The following is a 21,713-nucleotide window of genomic DNA, read 5'->3' as shown; positions in this document are numbered from 1 at the left end:
TCAGTAGGCCAATACATCTTAAAAAGTGCACTTAAATATTAAATTAAACAAATAGTTCACCCAATAATTTAAAGTTTGTCAATGAATTTCTTTCCCTTTGCTGTAGGCCTCAATACTCATCTGCATATGCGCATATTCAAATTCAGCGTGACAGGTGCAGCTCTTTAAATATGCATATGAGATTTGAGAGCTATGGCAGAAGTGAAGATCATATTCAGAATAATAAGTAATGGGCTTTTAAATGATCTTGTTCATTTTTCACCTCACTGTTTATATTTTACACTGGTAAGTAATTTGCATGGTATATCTTTGCACTGTGGAGGTTAAAAACTACACAAACCGCCTTTCAAAATTAAGAATGAAACAACTTGTCCCACGGTTAAAAGTGGCTATAATCTGAGATTGAAAAAGATTTTAAAAACCTTTAATTAGTGTTAGCTAATCATAACAGAGGTCATTTACATATAAATAGGTACATAGCAAAAACAAAGGTCAGCAATATGGTGAAAATGATCATGAAAACGAAACACGACTGTCCAACAAACCTTTGGTAGGTCATTTCTGATCAGTCGCTTGGAAGCGAGCGAGTGTTAATCAAGCCGGACCAGATGTTCTGTGATGGGTCCAATCCACACGCCGGTAAAATAAAAAAGTGTGCCAGAGAGATTATACGCCCAATTTCACCATCTGAAAGCGCTGAAATACTTAACGCGTTATAAGGTTCCCACAGCTGTTTTTCCTGAAAACACACACACACGCACTGTCATTCAGCGTCTCTTTTACCCTCTTGACATTTTTCTGCATGTTCTTGAAATGACATGTTTTATGTGATTCTATCAGAGTGTTTCTAATGCAATAATCACTGTGTGGAATCTGTCATGAATCTGCCAAAGTGCTTTTCTCCCGGAGAGGAATTCTAAGTGTCTCTTTTGCCGTACATCACTACACTTCTGCATAAAATCATCACAGATTAAACTCCAAATTTCTTCAACCGTCTATAATTCATTCAACCTTCAATGTAGCATGGAACTCATTGGATAAAGGGATTAAGTGTAGAAAATCATTTTTAATGTTTTTGAAATAAGTTCTTCTGCTCATCAAGCCTGCATTTAATTGATCAAAAATACAGTAAAAACTGTAATATAGTGAAATATTATTACAATTTAAAACAGCTGTTTTCTATGTGAAAATATGTTAAAATATAATTTATTCCTGTGATCAAATCTGAATTTTAAGCATCATTACTCCAGTCTTCAGTGTCACATGATCCTTAGGAAATCATTCTAATATGCTGATTTGATGAAAAGAAACATTTCTATGGAAGCTTGTTTCCGCCACTGAATTATAAAAAAAGTATAACTGTGACTTTTTTATCTCCCAATTCTGACTTTTTTTCTCAGAATTGATATAAACTCGCAATTTTGAGTTATAAAGTCAGAATTGCAAGAAAAGTCAGAATTGAGAGAAAAGAAGTCAGAATTGCGAGTTATAATGTCAGAATTGCGAGTTTATATCTCGCTATTGTGAAAAAAGTAAGAATTATGAAACTGACTTTGGTAGAAAAAAGTCAGCATTGCAAAAAAAAACTCACAATTGCGAGTTATAAAGTCAGAATTGCAAGAAAAAAGTCCGAATTGAGAGAAAAGTCCGAATTGCGAGGAAAAAGGTCAGAGTTATGAGTTATAATGTCAGAATTATATCTCGCAATTGGGAAAAAAGTCAGAATTGAGAGAAAAGAAGTCAGAATTGTGAGTTATAAAGTCAGAATTGCAAGTTTATATCTCGCAATTGAGAGAAAAGAAGTCAGAATTGCCAGTTATAATATCAGAACTGCAAGAAAAAAGTCAGAATTGAGAGAAAAGAAGTCAGAATTGCCAGTTATAATGTCAGAACTGCAAGAAAAAAGTCAGAATTGAGAGAAAAGAAGTCAGAATTGCCAGTTATAATGTCAGAATTGGAAGTTTATATCTTGCAATTGCGAAAAAAAAGTCAGAATTGTGAGAAAAAAGTCAGAATTGGAAGAAAAAATGTCAGAATTGAGAGAAAAGAAGTCAGAATTGCAAGAAAAAAGTCAGAATTGAGAGAAAAGAAGTCAGAATTGCCAGTTATAATCTTAGAATTTGAAGAAAAAAGTCAGAATTGAGAGAAAAGAAGTCAGAATTGTGAGTTATAAAGTCAGAATTGCAAGTTTATATCTCACAATTGAGAGAAAATAAGTCAGAATTGCCAGTTATAATGTCAGAACTGCAAGAAAAAAGTCAGAATTGAGAGAAAAGAAGTCAGAATTGCGAGTTATAAAGTCAGAATTGCAAGTTTATATCTCGCAATTGAGAGAAAAGTCAGAATTGCGAGGAAAAAGGTCAGAGTTATGAGTTATAATGTCAGAATTATATCTTGCAATTGGGAAAAAAGTCAGAATTGAGAGAAAAGAAGTCAGAATTGTGAGTTATAAAGTCAGAATTGCAAGTTTATATCTCGCAATTGAGAGAAAAGAAGTCAGAATTGCCAGTTATAATGTCAGAACTGCAAGAAAAAAGTCAGAATTGAGAGAAAAGAAGTCAGAATTGCCAGTTATAATGTCAGAATTGGAAGTTTATATCTTGCAATTGCGAAAAAAAAAGTCGGAATTGTTAGAAAAAGTCAGAATTGGAAGAAAAAATGTCAGAATTGAGAGAAAAGAAGTCAGAATTGCCAGTTATAATCTTAGAATTTGAAGAAAAAAGTCAGAATTGAGAGAAAAGAAGTCAGAATTGTGAGTTATAAAGTCAGAATTGCAAGTTTATATCTCACAATTGAGAGAAAATAAGTCAGAATTGCCAGTTATAATGTCAGAACTGCAAGAAAAAAGTCAGAATTGAGAGAAAAGAAGTCAGAATTGCGAGTTATAAAGTCAGAATTGCAAGTTTATATCTTGCAATTGCGAAAAAAAAAAAGTCAGAATTGTGAGAAAAAAGTCAGAATTGCAAGAAAAAAAGTCAGAATTGAGAGAAAAGAAGTCAGATTTGCCAGTTATAATGTCAGAATTGGAAGTTTATAGTTGCAACTGCAAAAAAAGTGAGAATTGAGAGAAAAGAAGTCAGAATTGCAAGTTTATATCTAGCAATTGCGAAAAAAAGTCAGAATTGCAAGAAAAAAGTCAGAATTGTGAGATATAAAGTCAAAATTGCAAGAAAAAAGTCAGAATTGAGAGAAAAAAGTTAGAAATGTGAGAAAAGAAGTCAGAATTGTGAGAAAAAAGTCAGAATTGTGATTTATAAAGTCAGAATTGCGAGTTTCTAACTCGCAATTCTGACATTATAACTCACAATTCTGACATTATAACTCGCAATTATGAGTTTATATCTTGCAATTCTGAGAAAAGAAGTCAGAATTGTGAGATAAAAAGTCACAGTTACCTTTTTTATTTTTTATTAAGCAGCAGAAACAAGCTTCCATACATTTCAGATTATTATCAATGTTGAAAACAATTGTGCTGCTTCATATTTTTGTGGAAACCATGCTATTTTTAGCTATTTTTTCTTGTAAACAATAAAATTCAATTGACCATCCATTTGATCAGGGCTCTTTCAGGAAGAATACGACAATCAAAACAATACTCATAACTCATAAACATGTCTTCACACTGCCTAAATGTATCATTTTAATATCATTATTGTATATAGTGTAATGGTTTTAGCATGGCTGAAAGGCTTGAGGGTGATCCGTCACATCCTATCGGCTTTTTTCCCCATGTGTTTTTTTCTCTTCACGCTTTGATGCACACGTTCAACCACCAAATAGCACATAATAACAGTTTAGACACCTTTCAATTTTAGCATTCCTGCTTGAAAAGTTGAGTGTTCCTCCAGGTGCCATGACAACCATGCAGCCCAGCATCAGCACCACGAGATTCTGCTGCCATGGCGATGGAGCAGCTGTCACTCAAGTGAGGACAGGCACTTATGCTAGTAAACTTGACATGCACACACGATTTTGAACAGTGCTATAAATCACGGTTAAATACAGTGGTTTGATGCATCTATTTTACTACACTACTAAAAATATGAGAACAGCGCGGTGAGCGCGATTGCTTTGCCAGATTGGACGGCATCGTTTCATCTTTCGTTCTATGATGGGTGATGTCTAAATATCTCTCTTTTTCTCCTCCATCAGAGAAGCGAGCGTGGTTTTCATCTGATTTCTTGCGCTGCGAGTAATCTTTCTGAGAGTTTCCCCCCAAACAGCACACCCACAATAAGATGGCGAGACAGAGATAGAGCAGACAGTTGATGAAATCTGAGCAGTTATCACGTTAACCATTACCTGTCAGCTTTCTCTGGCTGCAGTCTGATGGGGCAACAATTTTCTGAAGTGGAAGTCAAGGGCGCCAATGTGGCACACGTTAACAAAAGTGCTGCTGTCCACTTCTTTATTTATGAAAGGCATTGGTGAGCAGGAGAGAGTCTTTATCAAGCCAGATCTCCATCACAAACACACACACAATCACTGCTAGAACAACTTCTGACTGACAAGATTTACATTCACACACCATCTAATCCTTCTCAATCCAAGGTAACAATGGAGACACTCAGTCTTTTCACCTTATCTCTCATCTCTCTATCTTATCTCTGTTTTTCTATCTCTCCATCTTCCTGGCAGACAGACACAAAAAGCCTAGAAAAAGCAGTTCACTCACTCACACACACATAAACTTGGATATTACTTCCAGCTAACTATAAAAATGTCTCAGTTATCTGAAGTAAATGTGCAAAATACAAGTCTAACACAAGCAATAAAAAAGTGCATGTTCATGATGAAACTGATCTTACAGACAGACCGACAGACAGACAGACAGATACTGTAGATAGATAGATAGATAGATAGATAGATAGATAGATAGATAGATAGATATACAGACAGACAGACAGATAGATAGATAGATAGATAGATAGATAGATAGATAGATAGATAGATAGATAGATAATCAAATAATCAAAAATAAGATAATCAGATAATCAAAAAAGGGCCATTAAATTCCATACCTACCTAAAAAATACCCTCCATCACAAAGCCCTGAACTACCAAGAGCAGACACCAAAAAGAAACGCCCTCTGTCAATTGGTCTTAGAGCTCACTACACAAACCACAACATGTCTGACTGAAAATAAAAACTCAGAAAAATACCTAAAAACATTGGATAGAAGCAACCGCCCTACAAAGTAAATTGGAATGCTATTTGGCCCTAAATAGGAATATGAATTGGCAGGATACCTGAGTACAGTGAGCGACCCTAAACTGAGAAAAGTCCTGAGCATGTACAGACTCAGTGAACAAACTCTCACCATAGAGACAGGCAGACACAGAATGGCTGCACAGAGAATGAAGTGGAAACAGAACTGCACTTTCTGACATCCTGCCCTAAATATGCACAAATTAAGGACAGTTTATATCCTCATTTCACAACTCACCACAAAGACTTCCATCAGAAACCAAATATGGACAAACTCACATACCTGCTAGGAGAAAGCCCAGCAAGCTCAAACCTGGCTGCCAGGTATGTGAGGTCCTGTCACAACAAAAGAGCCTCCAGCGGGACAGAACTACAAACACACTCACTAAATGCCTAGAGACACTTCCATAAATATCATAAGATTGAACATATTTATTGCAATTTTTTTATTGCTAGCTTTTTTTTCTTCATTATTATTATTTTATTTATTTATTTACACCACGTTCCAAATTATTATGCAAGTGACATATCGGTAAGATTTCAGTAGAATAAACATTCAGATTTTAGTTTTTCTAAGAAAATGTTTGTTTGTTTATTTATCCATGTCTTTTTAGATAACTGGTATCAATCTCAGACAAAATAATTTGCCAGGTCTATGGAAACCCTACTTAGAGGTTGTTCCACATTATTAAGCAAGTCACAGTTCTCATGCAATATGGAGAGGAAGAAAGATCAGTCTGAAGATGAAAAGCATGAAATGGTGCAATGTTGTGCAAAAGGCATGAAAACAACTAATATTGTGTGAAACTGAATGGAGATGATCAAATTATCGTAAGATTTGTGAGTGATTCAGAGCACAGCAGAACTCGGTCAGATAAAGGCTTATTAATGAAAGTTCCTGTCAAAAAAATTAATTGTATTAAAAGGGCAGCTATAAAAAAGCCAGTGTTGAGCAGCAAACAGGTATTTGAAGCTGCTGGTGTCTCTGGAGTCTCAAGTAGCTCTCCATGCAGGCTGGCAGTTGTGCGTAAAGATGCATTTCAGCCACTCCAAACCAAACCTCACAAAGAGAAACATTTACAGTGGGTGTAGAAATACATTTTCAAACAGTTTTATTGCTGTGGTGTTTTTTTGCAGCATGGGATAGTGCATAGTGCATTGTATTTCAGAAGGCACTATCCTCCTTTTTATACCATAGCTGAAAATGGCCAGTTATGAACTTCACATATCTTGCAAAAGTCATTTTAATACCCTCAGAGACCCTAAAGGGATCTTCCATCTCACTTCCCAATATTCCAGCCCAAATCATCACCCGTCAGCTCCTTGCTGACATCGCAGTCTTGTTGGAACGTGGTGGCCATTCACCAACCATCCAGAAATCCATCCGTTTAGACCATCCATTGTAGTACAGCATTAGTCAGTGAATAAAACTATTTAAAAAATGAGTCTTCATGTATTTCTAAACCAACTGTTAATGTTTCTTTTTGTGAGGTTTGGTTACTAAAATGCACAACTGCCAGCCTGCATGGAGAGCTTCTTGAGACTCCAGAGACACCAGCAGCTTCAAATACCTGTTTGCTGCTCAACACTGGCATTTTTTATAGCTGCCCTTTTAATACAATTAATTTTTTTGACAATAAGCCTTTATCTGACCGAGTTCTGCTGTGCTCTGAATCACTCACAAATCTTATGATAATTCGATAATCTCCATTCAGTTTCACACAATATTAGTTGTTTTCATGCCTTTTGCACAACAATGGACCATGTCATGCTTTTCATCTTCAGAATGATCTTTCTTCCTCCCTATATTGTATGAGAACTGTGACTTGCTTAATAATGTAGAACAACCTCTAAGTAGGGTTTCCATAGATCTGGCAAATTATTTTGTCTGAGATTGATACCAGTTATCTAAAAAGACATGGATAAATAAACAAACAAACATTTTCTTAGAAAAACTAAAATCTAAATGTTTATTCTACTGAAATCTTACTGATATGTCAATTGCATAATAATTTGGAACGCAGTGTATATTGTACAGTGTTATTTATGCTTTGGTAATGTAAAGATTTCTTTCACCATGCCAATAAAGCTATTTGAATCTTGAATCTATAGATAGATAGATAGATAGATAGAAACTCGAGTTGTCCACAAACAGGCATCACTGTATTTAACTATTCACAGAGAAACAAAGCTGTAAACCTGTGCCAGAACATTCACCTGAGAAGCTGTGGTTTTCTCTCACACACACTTAGAGAGGATTAACCACAAAAGCGGCTAATATCAGGGTTTCAGATGGCGCATTCTCTTCTTCAGTGTGAGAATCGCTTCTATTCATAAGCATTTCCTTTCACCGTTGTGAGGTGAATGAAGCTAATACCGAGGCCTTCACAGGCCACGCCGACAAAGAACATATGTGAGAAAGCACAGGGCTTTCACGGATTAACCCACTTATGTCATTTAACCCCTTTTGATAAACACTGCCGGGTGGTATAAACAATCGTCAGCGGACAGACGTTAAAACCTGCATGCGACCACCAGGCAGCGGTAGGAGGGGGAACAGGACAGTGTCTTCTTCCTTTGGGTCTTTAATCAGAGACTTTAACCTCTCGGGGTTCGTCTCTAAACACGCCATTGGGACAAAAGCCGCTAATTGCCCCCCCTCCTTCATTCTGCTGACAGATAATATTGTTTTATTGCCCAGAGGTCACTAGGGCAAAGGAGGAGAGGAGAGGCTGTATTAATAGATGAAAAGATCCCACAGGGACCGTCGTCCACTTACTGTCCACTACTGTCCTAAACACCATCCTAACCAGACTGCACATCCCTGAGGACAAATAAAGACACATAAATGGCTTCAGCCAATTTAGACGTGTTTAAGTCTTCCTCCGCGACCTCGTCTGCTGACCTCAGGTGGAATTTACTAGTTAGGGATCATGACAGCAGGACCCTAGACGTGTCTAGCTACAGTATGCATGAACAACACACCATTGATGTTACTGTAAAACAAGGTGATGAATGTGACAGGAAAAACTGTTTCAATCAGCCTATTAATCCATCCTTCCATCAATCAGACCATCCATAAATTCATCCATCCAAAGGAGAATAAATAACATAAACTGCAATAGTCTCTCAGCTCGACTCTGAAACCCTGAAGAATCCTTGTATCAAATCAATAAGATTCAATACAACTCATCGTCTCAATTGCCTTTAATTAAGAGTGTGAGAAAACAAAATGGCTACCGCCGTGAATCTGAAAGTGTTTTTGAGGTGTCAATGACGTAAGTTTATTGAGATGTAAATAACACTGTCAATGAAGCTGAGATCTGTTTGACATTGAGAATCTTATGGTATTTTGATAAACCAGCTTTATTCTACATAAATAACTGTTCTAAGATCAGTTGATTAAATGTATTCTGACATGACTAACTTGTAAGAGTTCTCATTAACTTCTGCATTTTGTCACCTTCCTACAGTGTGAAATGGCTGTTCATTGTTATTAAACAAACAATGTTAACTTACTTAACTGCTGACTTCATTTCCTGTATCCACACAGTACTGATAACCGCTCCATCAGGAATCTGTAAGACAAAACCAGATTCCTATCTTATCAGCTCATCTGAGTTTCATCTTAGTTATGTATCTCTGGGGCTGGTTACATAAACCAATTAGACTAGTCTTAAAAGTTAACACACTAGTGTTTTTCTTGAAGAGTGGCCCTAATTTTTTAAAAGTCCGTTACATAAAAAGGTAGATTGGTGTAATTTGAATTGGAAAAATAACATTGATTACCCCTTGGTTAAAGGGTTAGTTCACCCAAAAATGAAAATTCTGTCATTAATTACTCACCTTCATGCCGTTCCACACCCGTAAGACCTTCGTTCATCTTCAGAACACAAATTAAAATATTTTAGTTGAAATCTGATGGCTCAGTGAGGCCTCCATAGCCAGCAATGACATTTCATTTCCTCTCTCAAGATCCATTAATGTACTAAAAACATATTTAAATCGGTTCATGTGAGTACAGTGGTTCAATAATAATATTATAAAGCGACGAGAATATTTTTGGTGCGCCAAAAAAAAACTAAATAACGACTTATATAGTGATGGCCGATTTCAAAACACTGCTTCAGGAAGCTTCGGAGCGTTAGGAATCAGTGAATCGAATCTGCTGTTCGGAGCGCCAAAGTCACGTGATTTCAGTCGTCTGGCGGTTTGACATACGATCCGAATCATGATTCGACACGCTAATTAACGCTCCGAATCTTCCTGAAGCAGTGTTTTGAAATCGTTTTGAACTAACCCTTTAACTGCAAGTTGGTCAAACTAGTTCTTAAGATACAGTCTTAAAATAGTGACTAAGTTTATGCAACTGGCCCCTGGTGTTTGTTTATTAAGAGCAGTCTTACCTGATAGTGAGTCTGAATGTTAGGCTATTTAGTTGTTCACCTGAGCTAAATTTGACTGGGGAAAAGGTCCTTCTGTTGTCAGTGGTGTAGCGATGTATAAATCACAGCTCGCACAATTTACTTTTCAAGCAGCTTTCTGTTGGTCAACTCGGCAAATTCGCGTGACCAACTGAACCTCGAGAGAAATCTGAGGGGAAATCTTTCGTAGGCACGTGACGTGAAATAGGCTATCCTATATTGTGACTAGTGATTTGAAAATTCGCAGAACAACGGTAAATCAAATACATATTACATACAGAAGTTTTCAACAGGATATTCAAACGTTTCACTTAACAAAATTTTTACTACATTTTCAAAGCGCGCGCAATCTGGGGAAATCTTTCGTAGGCACGTGAAGCGAAATAGGCTATCCTATATTGTGACAAGTGATTTAAAAGTTCGCAGAAAATCTACATATTAAGATTTCAACTGTATATTCAATCGTTTCATTTCACAAATGTTTAGTTTCAGAGCTTGTGCCGCCAAAAAAAAAGGTCGCGAGAAGAAATCGTGTTAGAGTAGGGCTGTATCCATAGCAACAACAGACCTCTTTTTCAGGCGTTTTGCTGCTTTCATTATGTATTAGCCTACTTTATTAACATGTATCGATTATTTAACAAAAACGTTTGTTTAGTTTTAAACGTCGTAAAGATGTTTGTGGAACTAGGCTGAAGAAGGCGCCAAAGCACGTGTGGCGCGCGACAAAACTCAACAGACCATAGCGTGAAAATTACCTCAAGAAATTAACCCGAGCACATTGTATAATTGTATAATATTAATCACACAAACATAACTCACACTTTTAAACTTAAGGTAAGTTCAATGTTTTGGATCAGCTCATGTTAAATTATTCTTTCCTATACAGTGTGCAGAGTTAAAGGGTTAGTTCACCAAAAAATGAAAATAATGTAATTTATTACATTTTAATATGAGGTCTCTAGACAGCAATACCATTTAAACTCTCAAGGTCCATTAAGGTACTAAAAAAATATTTGAAAAAGTTCATGTGAGTTCAGTTGTTCTTTCTTAATATTATAAAGCAACAAGAATACTTTTTGTGCTCCAAAAAAACAAAATAAAGACTTTTCAACAATATCTATATGGGTCGATTTCAAAACACTGCTTCAGAGCTTTACGAACCGAATCAGTGAATCGGAGCACCAAAGTCACGTGATTTCAGCAGTTTAGCCGTTTGATAGGAGATCCGAATCACTAATTCGAAACAAAAGATTCATAAATCTCAGAAGTTTCGCTGAGCCATCGGATTTCATCAACAATATCTTAATTTGTGTTCCAAAGCTGAACGAAGGTCTTACGGGTGTAGAACAACATGAGGGTGAGGATTTAAATTTAACCTGCAAAATTGGGTGCTTAATCTGCTTAATTTATAGTTATCTTAATTTAGTATATCCTTATTCATTAAACCACTACAACTCATTCACTGAAGCTTGCAGAATTGTTGCAGACTGTTTGCCAAAGCAGCCAGAAATGTAATTATGATATGCATAATCCTGGTATATAATACTGGCTACTATGATACAATGGATCTGGAATTGTATTGATTGTTCCTTACTACACACACACACACACAAACAAACGTAGGCTACTCCATGTTTGCAGCTGCAGATGTGATGACTGTTTAAATTATGCCTTTGATGAACGACTTAATGGCGCTCTTGTGTTGATCAGCGTTCACATTTATCACTGGCTAGAGGAAGGTTCACTTTCTCTGTCTCTATCTATTGCCATTCCCCCTCTCTCTCTCATCTATCCATCTTTCACTTTTGCTCAGTTCACAAAGAAAATCTGACGTACTGCAATTTCATTTAACCTTGGACAGCAACTGCTTACAACATCCACAGAATGATTGTCAATAAGAGGCTGGTGAGAGAGCTTTGATTAAACCAGAGTGACACACACACATATGATACACTACAGCCTTGTGTACAAAATCACACACACACACCTATAATAATAAACTTCCACACATACTTTAGCGTTGTGGAAGGACACAAGGGGTTGTTGACTTAAAGTGGGATCAGGGCTTCTGATTTAGATGATCATGTTATGATGGGGGATGTGATTGTCGCTGCTGACCCATAATTCAACCTGTCATCTCTGTGATTCCCTGGGGATCCGTCTTTTTCTCTTTTAGATTCACTTTTTGGTGAATACAGCATACTATTCAGAGACTTCTGCTGTTTACCTTCCCAAAAACTTTGCTGTAAAAATGCAAAAAAGCAGAACATTTATATAACATGAATTATACATTAAAAAATGCTGGGTTAAAAACAACCCAAGTTGGGTTGAAAATGGACAAACCCAGCGGTTGGCTTAAATGTTTGCTCAACCTGCTGGGTAGTTTTCAGCTGTCTGAAAATGAACCCAAAATAGGTTGGAAATTAAAAATCAGACACATAAAGGCAACAATAATAATCAAAAGGTGAACATTTATTAATAAGAAATTTAATAAATGTTTATTGTTTAGTTATTGTTCATTAAACGTATTAATAAATGTTCATTTGTTAAACAAATTAATAAATGTTAATTTCCAACATACTTTGTATTAATTTTAAGCAAGCAATACATTAACTACCCAGTAGGTTGGGCAAAATTTAACCCAACCGCTGGGTTAAAACAACCTAATCAATGGGTTTGTCCATTTTCAACCCAACTTGGGTAGTTTTTAACCCAGCATTTTTTATTGTATGTTCTGTTTGTCTACATGCATATGCACGCCATGAAAAAAAAAAACATAATTCCTGCTAGTCAGCAGTGAGATATATAGATATATACTGTATATATGACAATACAATCTAAAAAATGCTGGGTTAAAAACAACCCAAGTTGGGTTAAAAAAAATGGACAAACCCAGCGATTGGGTTGATTGGGCAGTTTTATTTAACCCAACTATTGTTTAAAAATGACTATGTCTGGCTTAAAATGAACCCAAAATATGTAGGAAATTAACATTTATTAATATGTTTAATAAATGAACATTTACATAATAAGCATTTATTAAATTGCTTGTTAATAAATGTTCACCATATTATTATTATTGTTGCCTCTATTAATTATGTGTCTGATTTTTAATTTCCAACCTATTTTGGGTTCATTTTAAGCCAGACATAGTCATTTTTAAACAATAGTTGGGTTAAATAAAACTGCCCAATCAACCCAATCGCTGGGTTTGTCCATTTTTTTTAACCCAACTTGGGTTGTTTTTAACCCAGCATTTTTAGCGTTTTCCTCGTTATCTCTGTAATCATGTGATCTCATCATGTAAGTGTACATATACTTAAATGTACATAAATGAACTTAGACGATTAGAGTCTAGACCTCGCCGCAACACTAATTACATTACCCAGAATTCACTTAGGAAGACACACGATGATGATGCCTGACCTCTGCGACCTCAAAGACTCTGGAATGCTCGCAAAATCTGTCTCTGTCTTTTCTGTCGATTGGGCATAAATTATCACATCTGCTGATGGACAAGAGGTTGATTAAAAACAATGCAGAGTGTGTTTAGCGTACGACAAATCAACCTAATAGAGAGAGAGAGAGAGAGAGACGGTTTCCTCTGGGAAATCTGCAGGTCTGAGCGCTAACGAAGCATCGTCTGTGGCCTTCTAGTGGATGATCAGAGTGAGACAGATCTGATCTAATGAGAGCAGCACTTCAGACTGTAACAGGGTTATTTAAAACCATGCTAGTTTGTATAAAAAACAAACATTTATGCTAGTTGCCAAACACACAACAAAATGACTAAAACTAAATAAATCATTCAAAATATTAATAACAATTATAATAGTATCTCAATGATCAATTCAATGGAAAGGATTCCGGAAGAGAAGACAATGCTGAATAAAGTCACAGTTTATGTTATTTTTGGACCAAAATGTATTTTCGATGCTTCAAGAAATTCTAACTAACCCACTGATGTCACATGGACTACTTTGATGATGTTTTTATTCTGGACTTGGACAGTATACCATACAAACATTTTCAATGGAGGGACAGAAAGCTCTCGGACTAAATCTAAAATATCTTAAACTGTGTTCCGAAGATGAATGGAGGGCTTACGGGTTTGGAACGACATGAGGGTGAGTCATTAATGACATAGTTTTCATTTTTGGGTGAACTGACCCATTAAGGTTGAACCACTGCGACTATTTTAACAGTGTCTTTACTACCTTTCTGGACCTTGAAAGTGGTTGTTTAATTGCTGTGGACGAGTCATATACCTTTTGGATTTCATCAAAAATATCCTAATTTGTGTTTCTGAAGATGAATGAAGGTCTTACGGGTGTGGAACGGCATGAGGGTGAGGAATTAATGACAGAATTTTCATTTTTGGTTGAACTAACCCTTTAACATCCATTTAACCTTTCCACGGCACAAAAGGTTCTTTAAATTGGAAAAAGGCTCTTCACACTAAGACAAAATAGTTCTTTTAAGAAATGTTCTCTGAAAGGTTCTTTGGGGAACCAAAATGAGTTCTTCCATGGCACTGATGTGAAAACCCTCTTTTGGAACCTTTGATTTTAAAGCGCAGCAGTCATGTTATATTTGCATACAAAGAGAGTTTCTTGTTACTGTAACTCTTTTCTGTCATCTCACAAACTTCTCACACACTCTCATGATGACAGACAGCGAATAACTTCCGCCAGCATGTCCTCAGGACAAACACTCCCTCTCTAGAGGATAATAAGAGGAAACTGTCAATCCTGCTAAACACACAAATTTACTTCTAACTGCGATTGTTTTCGTATACTGTAAAGTGAATTATTAACACTACAGAGCAACTCAAAGAAACCCTAAAAGATTTTAATTTTGAATATAAATTAGGATAAAACCTAACAAACATTTAAGAAAAAAACTATTTATGTTTTTTTTTTCCTCAAAAGAGGACATTATCAAAAAATACTTGACAGAGTTTTAACTTCATGGAGACAAATGTGTATCCAAAGTGTGGCTACAGCTAAACTCATGGTTGCAAGAATGCGTAGACAACCGCAGTCTTCACACAGCTGCCTAACCTGTTTAACAGTCCACACACACACACACACACACACACACACACACACACCCTGACTGACAGACAGGCCATGTTCAGACAAAGTGTCATAAATGTAGGTCCAAAATATCACAACAATGTCAACAATGTCCAGTAAAGTCAGGATGACGTTGATTTATGAGCTTCTCTGGAAACAGAGTTATCTTGAAACAGAGAAATGTTATTATGAGAAGTGACTGTACAGATGCATTCTGGGATGGGGAGTTTAATTCTTTCAATTTTTCTATAATAAAATCAGTTTCTTAGAGGAAAAACTGCCTGAAAATAAAATCCTCAAAGCAACGTCCAGTGAGCAGCGTTCTTATAATCAGGGTTATTTTTGATCATTATACAGCAAATGATGCTGCTGTTTAAAATATTTCATCTGTATTATTAAATCTTTTCCTTTGTTATCTGCTGATCACAAAATGCAAAATGGACATTGATTTCTCATGATTGGCCTTAATTGTCATGTATATGTAATTGCAGGATATTAAAAGGGTTCTCTGAAGAGATATTTTATGTTCTCTCAACAACCAACAAGCAAACAATTAAAGTCCCCCCTCTTTTCTCCCTCTCTCTCTCTCGGTCGGTGCGTTTTGTCGGTGCTCGATGGTCCGTGTTAACGCGCTTATTATGAGAACAGGTTCCTCACGGGATTTCTGCACATATACGTGTGGGAAAGAATGCGAAGAGAGAGCGAGAGAGAGAGACATCTGTTCAACACACACATATGCGCAGGTCTACTGTATCATGACCTCTGAACTCCGGTTAACTTATACTGATCGACTGCGAAGTTACCGCACTCATTTTATTTTTTAATTTAATTACATTTTTAATTTGATTTTATTTAGAAAGGGGGTGAAGTTTAAATGGCTAATATGTGTTTGACCGATTTTGCTGTGTTTCCTATAGCCTAAGAAGAAAAGTCAAAGTCGCACGGCAAAAAAAAAAAGACTGGGTTTTTTTCAGTCTTTCACTTAAGTAGGTTATTTATCCAGTGATTCATGGATAAACTACATAAAATATAAGTATAATAAAGCAAATTTAACTTATGAAACTATTTTGTTCATTTATTTATATCATTTTATAGGTCGCATTTCCAGAAATGAAAAAAAAAGAAAATTAAACAATCAAATAAAGCTGAGCAAAAATAAGAGAAATCTACCAGAATATATATATATTATACTATTATATAGCTATTATATTATATATTAGATACTAATAATGATGACCTGAAACTGAATTGATCCACGCGTGATTTTTATTAATGAACTTTCCCCCGCTGCCCTGTAATGATCGAACATTAACATCAAACAAATAAAATCGCGTGTGATTAAAGCTCACCTCCTTATTAAATCTGAAAGTCAAATTAAACGCGCGTGCACTGCATGTTGACGTGCTTCCCTCAGAGCGCGCGTGTGAAACACTGTTATATCAATATTGTGCATCTGATTCCCTGTCGTGTTTATGAAGATCACACTGAATATATGCGACTCAAAATCTAATGTAGACCTGGAAATAAATTAAGTATTTTGGGGGGAAAAGTTATTTACAGATTTAACGACGCAAAAATATTTCTGATTCACTATAATTAAATTAGGTAAATTTGTGAGTGTGATCACGTGAACTTATGACCAAAATGCTCTTTATGACCTCAAATCATTAAAGTCATTAAAGCAAACCAAAATAGCCAGATTAATTTCTTCTTGCACTAAAATAGTTGTGCTTCAAATTCGAAAGAATACATATAAAAGCATAGCTGGTAATCTCAGACTTCTTGCATCTCGTGCACTAAATAGGTCATATGATTTCTGTTAAATAGAAAATGTATACAACAATTACAGCACTGAGGATCATTTCAAACAGGAGTAACTGAGATCAGAACATCAGAGCAGGGCTGCCTGTGGATTAAGCGCGCATGAATCTCTGTTGTGAATGAATGAGATGAAAGAGGATTGAGCTCGTGGATGAAGTTCATCTCCTCTTGTTTGTCAAGCTGCTGCTCCGCACGTGCAACACCCACTTCCACCCCTTGAGTTCCCCACCACGCCCTCACGCACACAATCCCTGACGAATAAAAACACGGATCTGAAAGAATCCTGCACTGTTAAATATCCAGTCCATATTCAGATAATTACAGCTGACATATTAGTGTTGAATTGTGCGCAACGAAAAAAAAAACACCCACACGCATCTCATTTGCATAAAATATTAGTTATCCTTACATGGGTATCCCCAACAATTAAAAAAAAAAAAGGTCCACGGAAGGTTCACCCGCACGCCCTTCCCACTTGTAAACAATTACCAGCGCAACACGTCACCGAGAGCTCCGCCGGTGACATCATCGCCGAACGCAGCATTCCCGAGAGCTTCAGCTGATCTGATTGGTCGCGCGGGGTCTGGTGGATCTTCAAAGCCCGAGCCGAAAGCATTTGTGCAGCGGTGGGCGGTAAAAGTCTCCAAAACAGCCGAGGGACTTATAAATGTAAAGACCTTTCACAGGTGATGGCAACTTCACTTCTTGGGGTGAGTATGGGTACATCTCTTGAAAGATTGAGAGTGTCTGGGGTTTTCAGCTGAAATGAGAGCATTTGTTTGATGTATGGTTACATTATAGTTGTATGTTTGTGCGTAATCTTGCGTAATACTGGGTTTGAGTTACATTCGGATTGGACTATAGGACATCTAAAGTTCTTTCTGAAACTAATTTTCGCTTAATACTTCTCTGAAGACCTTACTGTTGTTCACAAAATAAGCAAAAATCATTTCTGGAGATTGAAAAGTTCTTGCTGTTTCAGTATTTGTGTTCTTCAGATCGGTGTTTTGGTTTCTTGGATGGTTTAAATTAACTTAAGGTTCTCCTGTATTTCACGAACCTTCTTTTTATGAAAAGAATTGCTGATTCTGAAACGTTTAATGCAAGAATATTTGCACAGTTTAAACTATTGCAGCCCTTTGCTTTGAAGAACAATGAGTAAATTGTCGCAAAAATGGTTATATTTTGATTGCATTATTATTGTGATATTCTCACGATCAAATCCAGTTGTGTCTGAAAAGTTTATTGCAACAATATGTGTAAAATGGCCTGCATTGCAACTCTGTTTTAAGAGTTATGCTGTAAATTCACTATATTTTGCAATGTGAAAAAGGGGAAAGTCGTTTATTTGTCTTGTAAACCATGTGTTTTTTATGGTCACAGGAGGAACCGAGGGTTGGATCCACTCCATTGGCCATGTTAGCAGCAACCTGTAACAAAATCGGGAGCTCGAGTCCCTCCTCGGACAGCGGCTCGTTTGGAAAAGGAGGTTTTCACCCGTGGAAACGCGCAGCGCCCAGCAGCTGTTCCCTCTCCCCGTTCGGCGCGCAACGGAACGAGACTTTCAGCGCCAACAGCTCGTTCTCCTTAACGGGCACTAACACCTCCACCAGTCCGTTTGGAAACGACTATCCCGTGTTTCAGACGTCAGTCGCGAACAGTTCTCCGGACCCGAGCGCGCAGTCGGTGTTCATCTCCAAAGTGGACACTCTGCAGGGGATTTACCCGAGGATGAGCGTCGCGCACCCGTATGAGACTTGGTTCAAATCCGCGCATGCTGGCATCTCCGCCGGGGACGTGGGCACCGGTAGCGGGTCCTCCTGGTGGGATGTGGGCACCGGTTGGATTGATGTTCAAAGCGCGAACGGCGCCGCGCTGCATTCGCCCCTGAGCGGGTACAACTCAGACTATTCCTCCATCACTCACTCCGCATTCAGTGCCAATCCATCTCCGCATCTTCTTACAGGTGGGCAGCACCTGATGGACGGATTCAAACCGGTTTTATCCGCCACCTACACAGACACCAGTCCCGGTGCCACAAGCGCAGTTTTAGCCGGGACACCGGTGGTACCGCTCGCCGGGTCTCCGCGCTCATCAACCAGGCGCTACTCAGGCAGAGCGACCTGCGACTGTCCGAACTGTCAGGAGGCGGAGAGGCTGGGGCCCGCGGGGGCCAGTCTGCGCAGAAAGGGCCTCCACAGTTGCCACATCCCGGGCTGCGGGAAAGTATACGGAAAGACTTCTCACCTCAAAGCGCATTTGCGCTGGCACACCGGCGAGAGGCCGTTCGTCTGCAACTGGCTGTTCTGTGGGAAGCGCTTCACCAGGTCCGACGAGCTCCAGCGGCATTTACGCACACACACCGGGGAAAAGAGATTCGCCTGTCCGGTGTGCAACAAGCGCTTCATGCGCAGCGACCATCTCAGTAAACACGTGAAAACGCACAGCGCCGGTGAGCCCGGGGCTAACGGGGTTAAAAAGGGCAGCGATACCGACAGCGAACAGAGTGTACCGGGCAGCCCAGCCTGTCAGTCCCCGGAAATGATCCACACCACAGAACCCGTCCAAAACGGCCTCTGAACAGAACTACAGAACACGTGCATTCTTAAAGATAAAGGTTCCAGTGAGAACCAAAACATGTTTTAAAAAGAACTTTTTATTCTTAAATTCATGCGAAATCGGTTTATTGGTGATTAAAGAACCCCCAAAACACTCAACCAACCATTTTAATATCCAAAGAACAATTTCATTGTTTAAAATGAAGGTTCCAAAATGTTCTTCTTAAAAGAATCATTTTTTTTTTCTTCTTAAAGAACATTTTAAAACTCTAAAGAACCTTTTTCCACTATTAAGGTTCTTTATGGAACCATCGATGCCACACTGTAAAAAATAAATGTTGGTTTAACTTAAAAAAAAAAAAAAGTTACCTGGTTGCCTTAAAATTTTGAGTTCATTGAAAATAAAAATTTGAGTTCATACAATAAAGGCGATCAACAGAAACGCAAAATATTATGTTATCTGAACTACATTAATTATTGAAGTTGATTTGAAAAAGAAAAAATGTTGTGATAAATAAGGAAAATCATTTTCTACAGTGCAAGAACCTTTATTTTTAAGAGTAAACTCAAGAAACTTATGGTTCTTAATAGGTTTTTGGGTCTTAAAGAAGCAGAAGAGCTTTTATCTTTAAGAGTGGTGGACGAACGCATTTCGGTGCGCAGTGAAATCATGCAAAAGGGGTTTATCAGAATATACACCGATTTTTTAACTATGTTTTATCATATTTGTCTGTAAATCAGCAGAAGGTCTCTCTCAGGTGTTCTTGGATATTTATGGATGAAAATAACCTCGTAAAATAAGTACAGATGAAACTGCTGAAATGCAAACAAATTCTCCATGTCTTTTGAGGCACTTTATTACCTAAATAAGAAAATCAAGGACTTCATTTCTCAGCAGTCGCACAATTCTCTTATTATTCTGTATTTGCCAACTGAACTGTTTAATTTCGAAACGGAAAGTCTATAACATAATTTGGGGATTTCTGTACATTCTTCTTATTTTCATCGTGCAGTTGATATCTATGACAGTGAATCTGAACTCTTCTCAATGCAAAGTGAAATTGTACATAGGATTGTCTTGAAACTCTATTTATCATCGAGTTTGATTTGTGATTTGAAGTCTATCAGAGTCGCACTTTGAATCTATATTTATAATTTCAGGATCGAATCAGCTCGATCAGTTTGTTTATCTTTTGTTGTATTATTATTTAATTGCGCATGTGTTTGTATTTACTGACCGTTTACTTTAAGGTAATAAAGTCACATTTGACTTGATTATATGGACTGTTTATGTGGTCTGTGGGTTGGTAATGCTATTACTTTAACTATTAGGCCTACTTTAAAAAAACAACAACAACAACAACAACGTCGTTTTAAAGCGATTTGACATGCGCACATATTAATGCTACTCAACCTTATTAAAGCCTGTATGAAATGACGTCACATGGTGTATACGATTCAAACTAGTGATATTGAATATTTTGAAATATTTAATAATGTAAAATAAACAAAAAATAGCCTAACTTAGAGTAGGCTACCTAAAATACAATCACGTCTTATAAGTTGGTTTTAATTAGACACTCATAATGTGACTGAATTGCGTTGTGTTTTTAAGATAATAAAGTAACAAACTAAATAAACAAATATTTAATTTTTTAATTAGCTTATTAATTTCTAATGACGCCCTGTTTAATAACTTATCATGTTCTAAAATGACTTTAATAGAGAAACTGAGTATTTGGAAGTGACTATCTCAGCAGATACCCTCTCAATCATACAGTCATAACATAATAAAATCACGCATGTAATGCCAAACATCAAAGTTTTAGTTGTAATTCGCTCGTTTCTGACGCGGTGACGTTTCATGCTCTCTTATGAGTATTTAGCACCCCTTAGTGGTCACTGAGGGAACTGCAGCTCAAACACCAAGTCCTCCAGCTCACCTTTTGACTCTTTGCGTTACAAGAACACGAATGAAAAATGTTAAAGGTATAATTTAGCCAAAAATGAAAATTCTGTCATTAATTACTCACCCTCATGTCATTTATTCAACTTTGGAACACAAATTAAGATATTTTTTGATAAAACCAATGGCTCAGTGATGCCTGCATTGCCAGCAAGACAACACTTTCAGATGCCCAGAAAGCTACTAAAGACATATTTAAAACAGTTTATGTGACTACAGTTGTTCAACCTTAATGTTATGAAGTGATGAGAATACTTTTTGTGCACAAAAAACAAAACAAAAAACAAAAATAAGGACTTTATTCAACAATATCTAATCATGCGAGATTTCAAAACACTGCTTCATGAAGCTTCGAATCTTAACGAATCTTTTGTTTCGAATCAGTGATTCGGAGCGTGAAAAAACTGCCAAAGTCACGCCCCCCAGTGACGAACCATTGAAATTTCGAAACACGTATGTCATAACGAAGCCTCGTTTACTGAAATCACGTGACTTTGGCAGTTTGATACACGCTCTGAATCACTGATTCGAAACAAAAGATTCGTAAAGCTTCATGAAGCAGTGTTTTGAAATCGCCCATCATTAGATATTGTTGAAAAAAGTCGTTATTTTGTTTTTTTGGCGCACAAGAAGTATTCTCGTCGCTTCATAACATTA

The 21,713-nt window shown here is 37.1% G+C and overlaps 2 protein-coding genes across 6 annotated transcripts in view; one reads left to right on the top strand and one right to left on the bottom strand.

The window, feature by feature from the left end:
• The window catches only part of sp4 (sp4 transcription factor), a 70,388-nt gene extending 60,325 nt beyond the window's left edge, over positions 1–10,063 (bottom strand). For 2 of the 4 annotated variants that reach the window (XM_048203528.1, XM_048203529.1), the window contains exon 1: positions 8,729–8,787. Coding sequence is in view for 2 of the 4 variants with exons in the window: in XM_048203525.1 (XP_048059482.1) it covers positions 8,729–8,787; positions 9,056–9,061 (65 nt within the window). In the remaining 2 variants the exon portion in view is untranslated. Of the gene's footprint in view, positions 1–8,728; positions 8,788–9,055; positions 9,093–9,615 lie in introns of those variants that run through there. The other 2 variants (XM_048203525.1, XM_048203526.1) reach the window with 2 other exon arrangements.
• Positions 10,064–17,096: 7,033 nt separating this feature from the next.
• Positions 17,097–20,368, top strand: sp8a (sp8 transcription factor a). Of its 2 annotated transcripts, none has more exons than XM_048203640.1 (2): positions 17,097–17,242; positions 17,916–20,368. In XM_048203640.1, exons 1-2 carry the CDS (start codon positions 17,222–17,224, stop codon positions 19,110–19,112), a joined length of 1,218 nt encoding a protein of 405 aa, XP_048059597.1. In that variant the 5' UTR covers positions 17,097–17,221; the 3' UTR covers positions 19,113–20,368. The 2 variants fall into 2 exon arrangements, with proteins under 2 accessions (XP_048059597.1, XP_048059598.1); XM_048203641.1 differs by lacking the exon at positions 17,097–17,242 and adding an exon at positions 17,275–17,571.
• Positions 20,369–21,713: the final 1,345 nt, after the last annotated feature.

Source organism: Megalobrama amblycephala, linkage group LG9 (genome assembly GCF_018812025.1).
Source record: "Megalobrama amblycephala isolate DHTTF-2021 linkage group LG9, ASM1881202v1, whole genome shotgun sequence".
Taxonomy (NCBI): Eukaryota; Metazoa; Chordata; class Actinopteri; order Cypriniformes; family Xenocyprididae; genus Megalobrama; species Megalobrama amblycephala.
This window is presented reverse-complemented; position numbering and strand designations above follow the sequence as displayed.

What these genes read in the sequence shown, in the direction of transcription:
- sp8a (XM_048203640.1), top strand. Translation starts at nt 17,222, where the DNA reads ATGGCAACTTCACTTCTTGGG. An exon ending in TGGCAACTTCACTTCTTGGG is followed by an intron (nt 17,243 to 17,915) that starts GTGAGTATGGGT and finishes TTATGGTCACAG; the next exon opens with GAGGAACCGAGGGTTGGATC.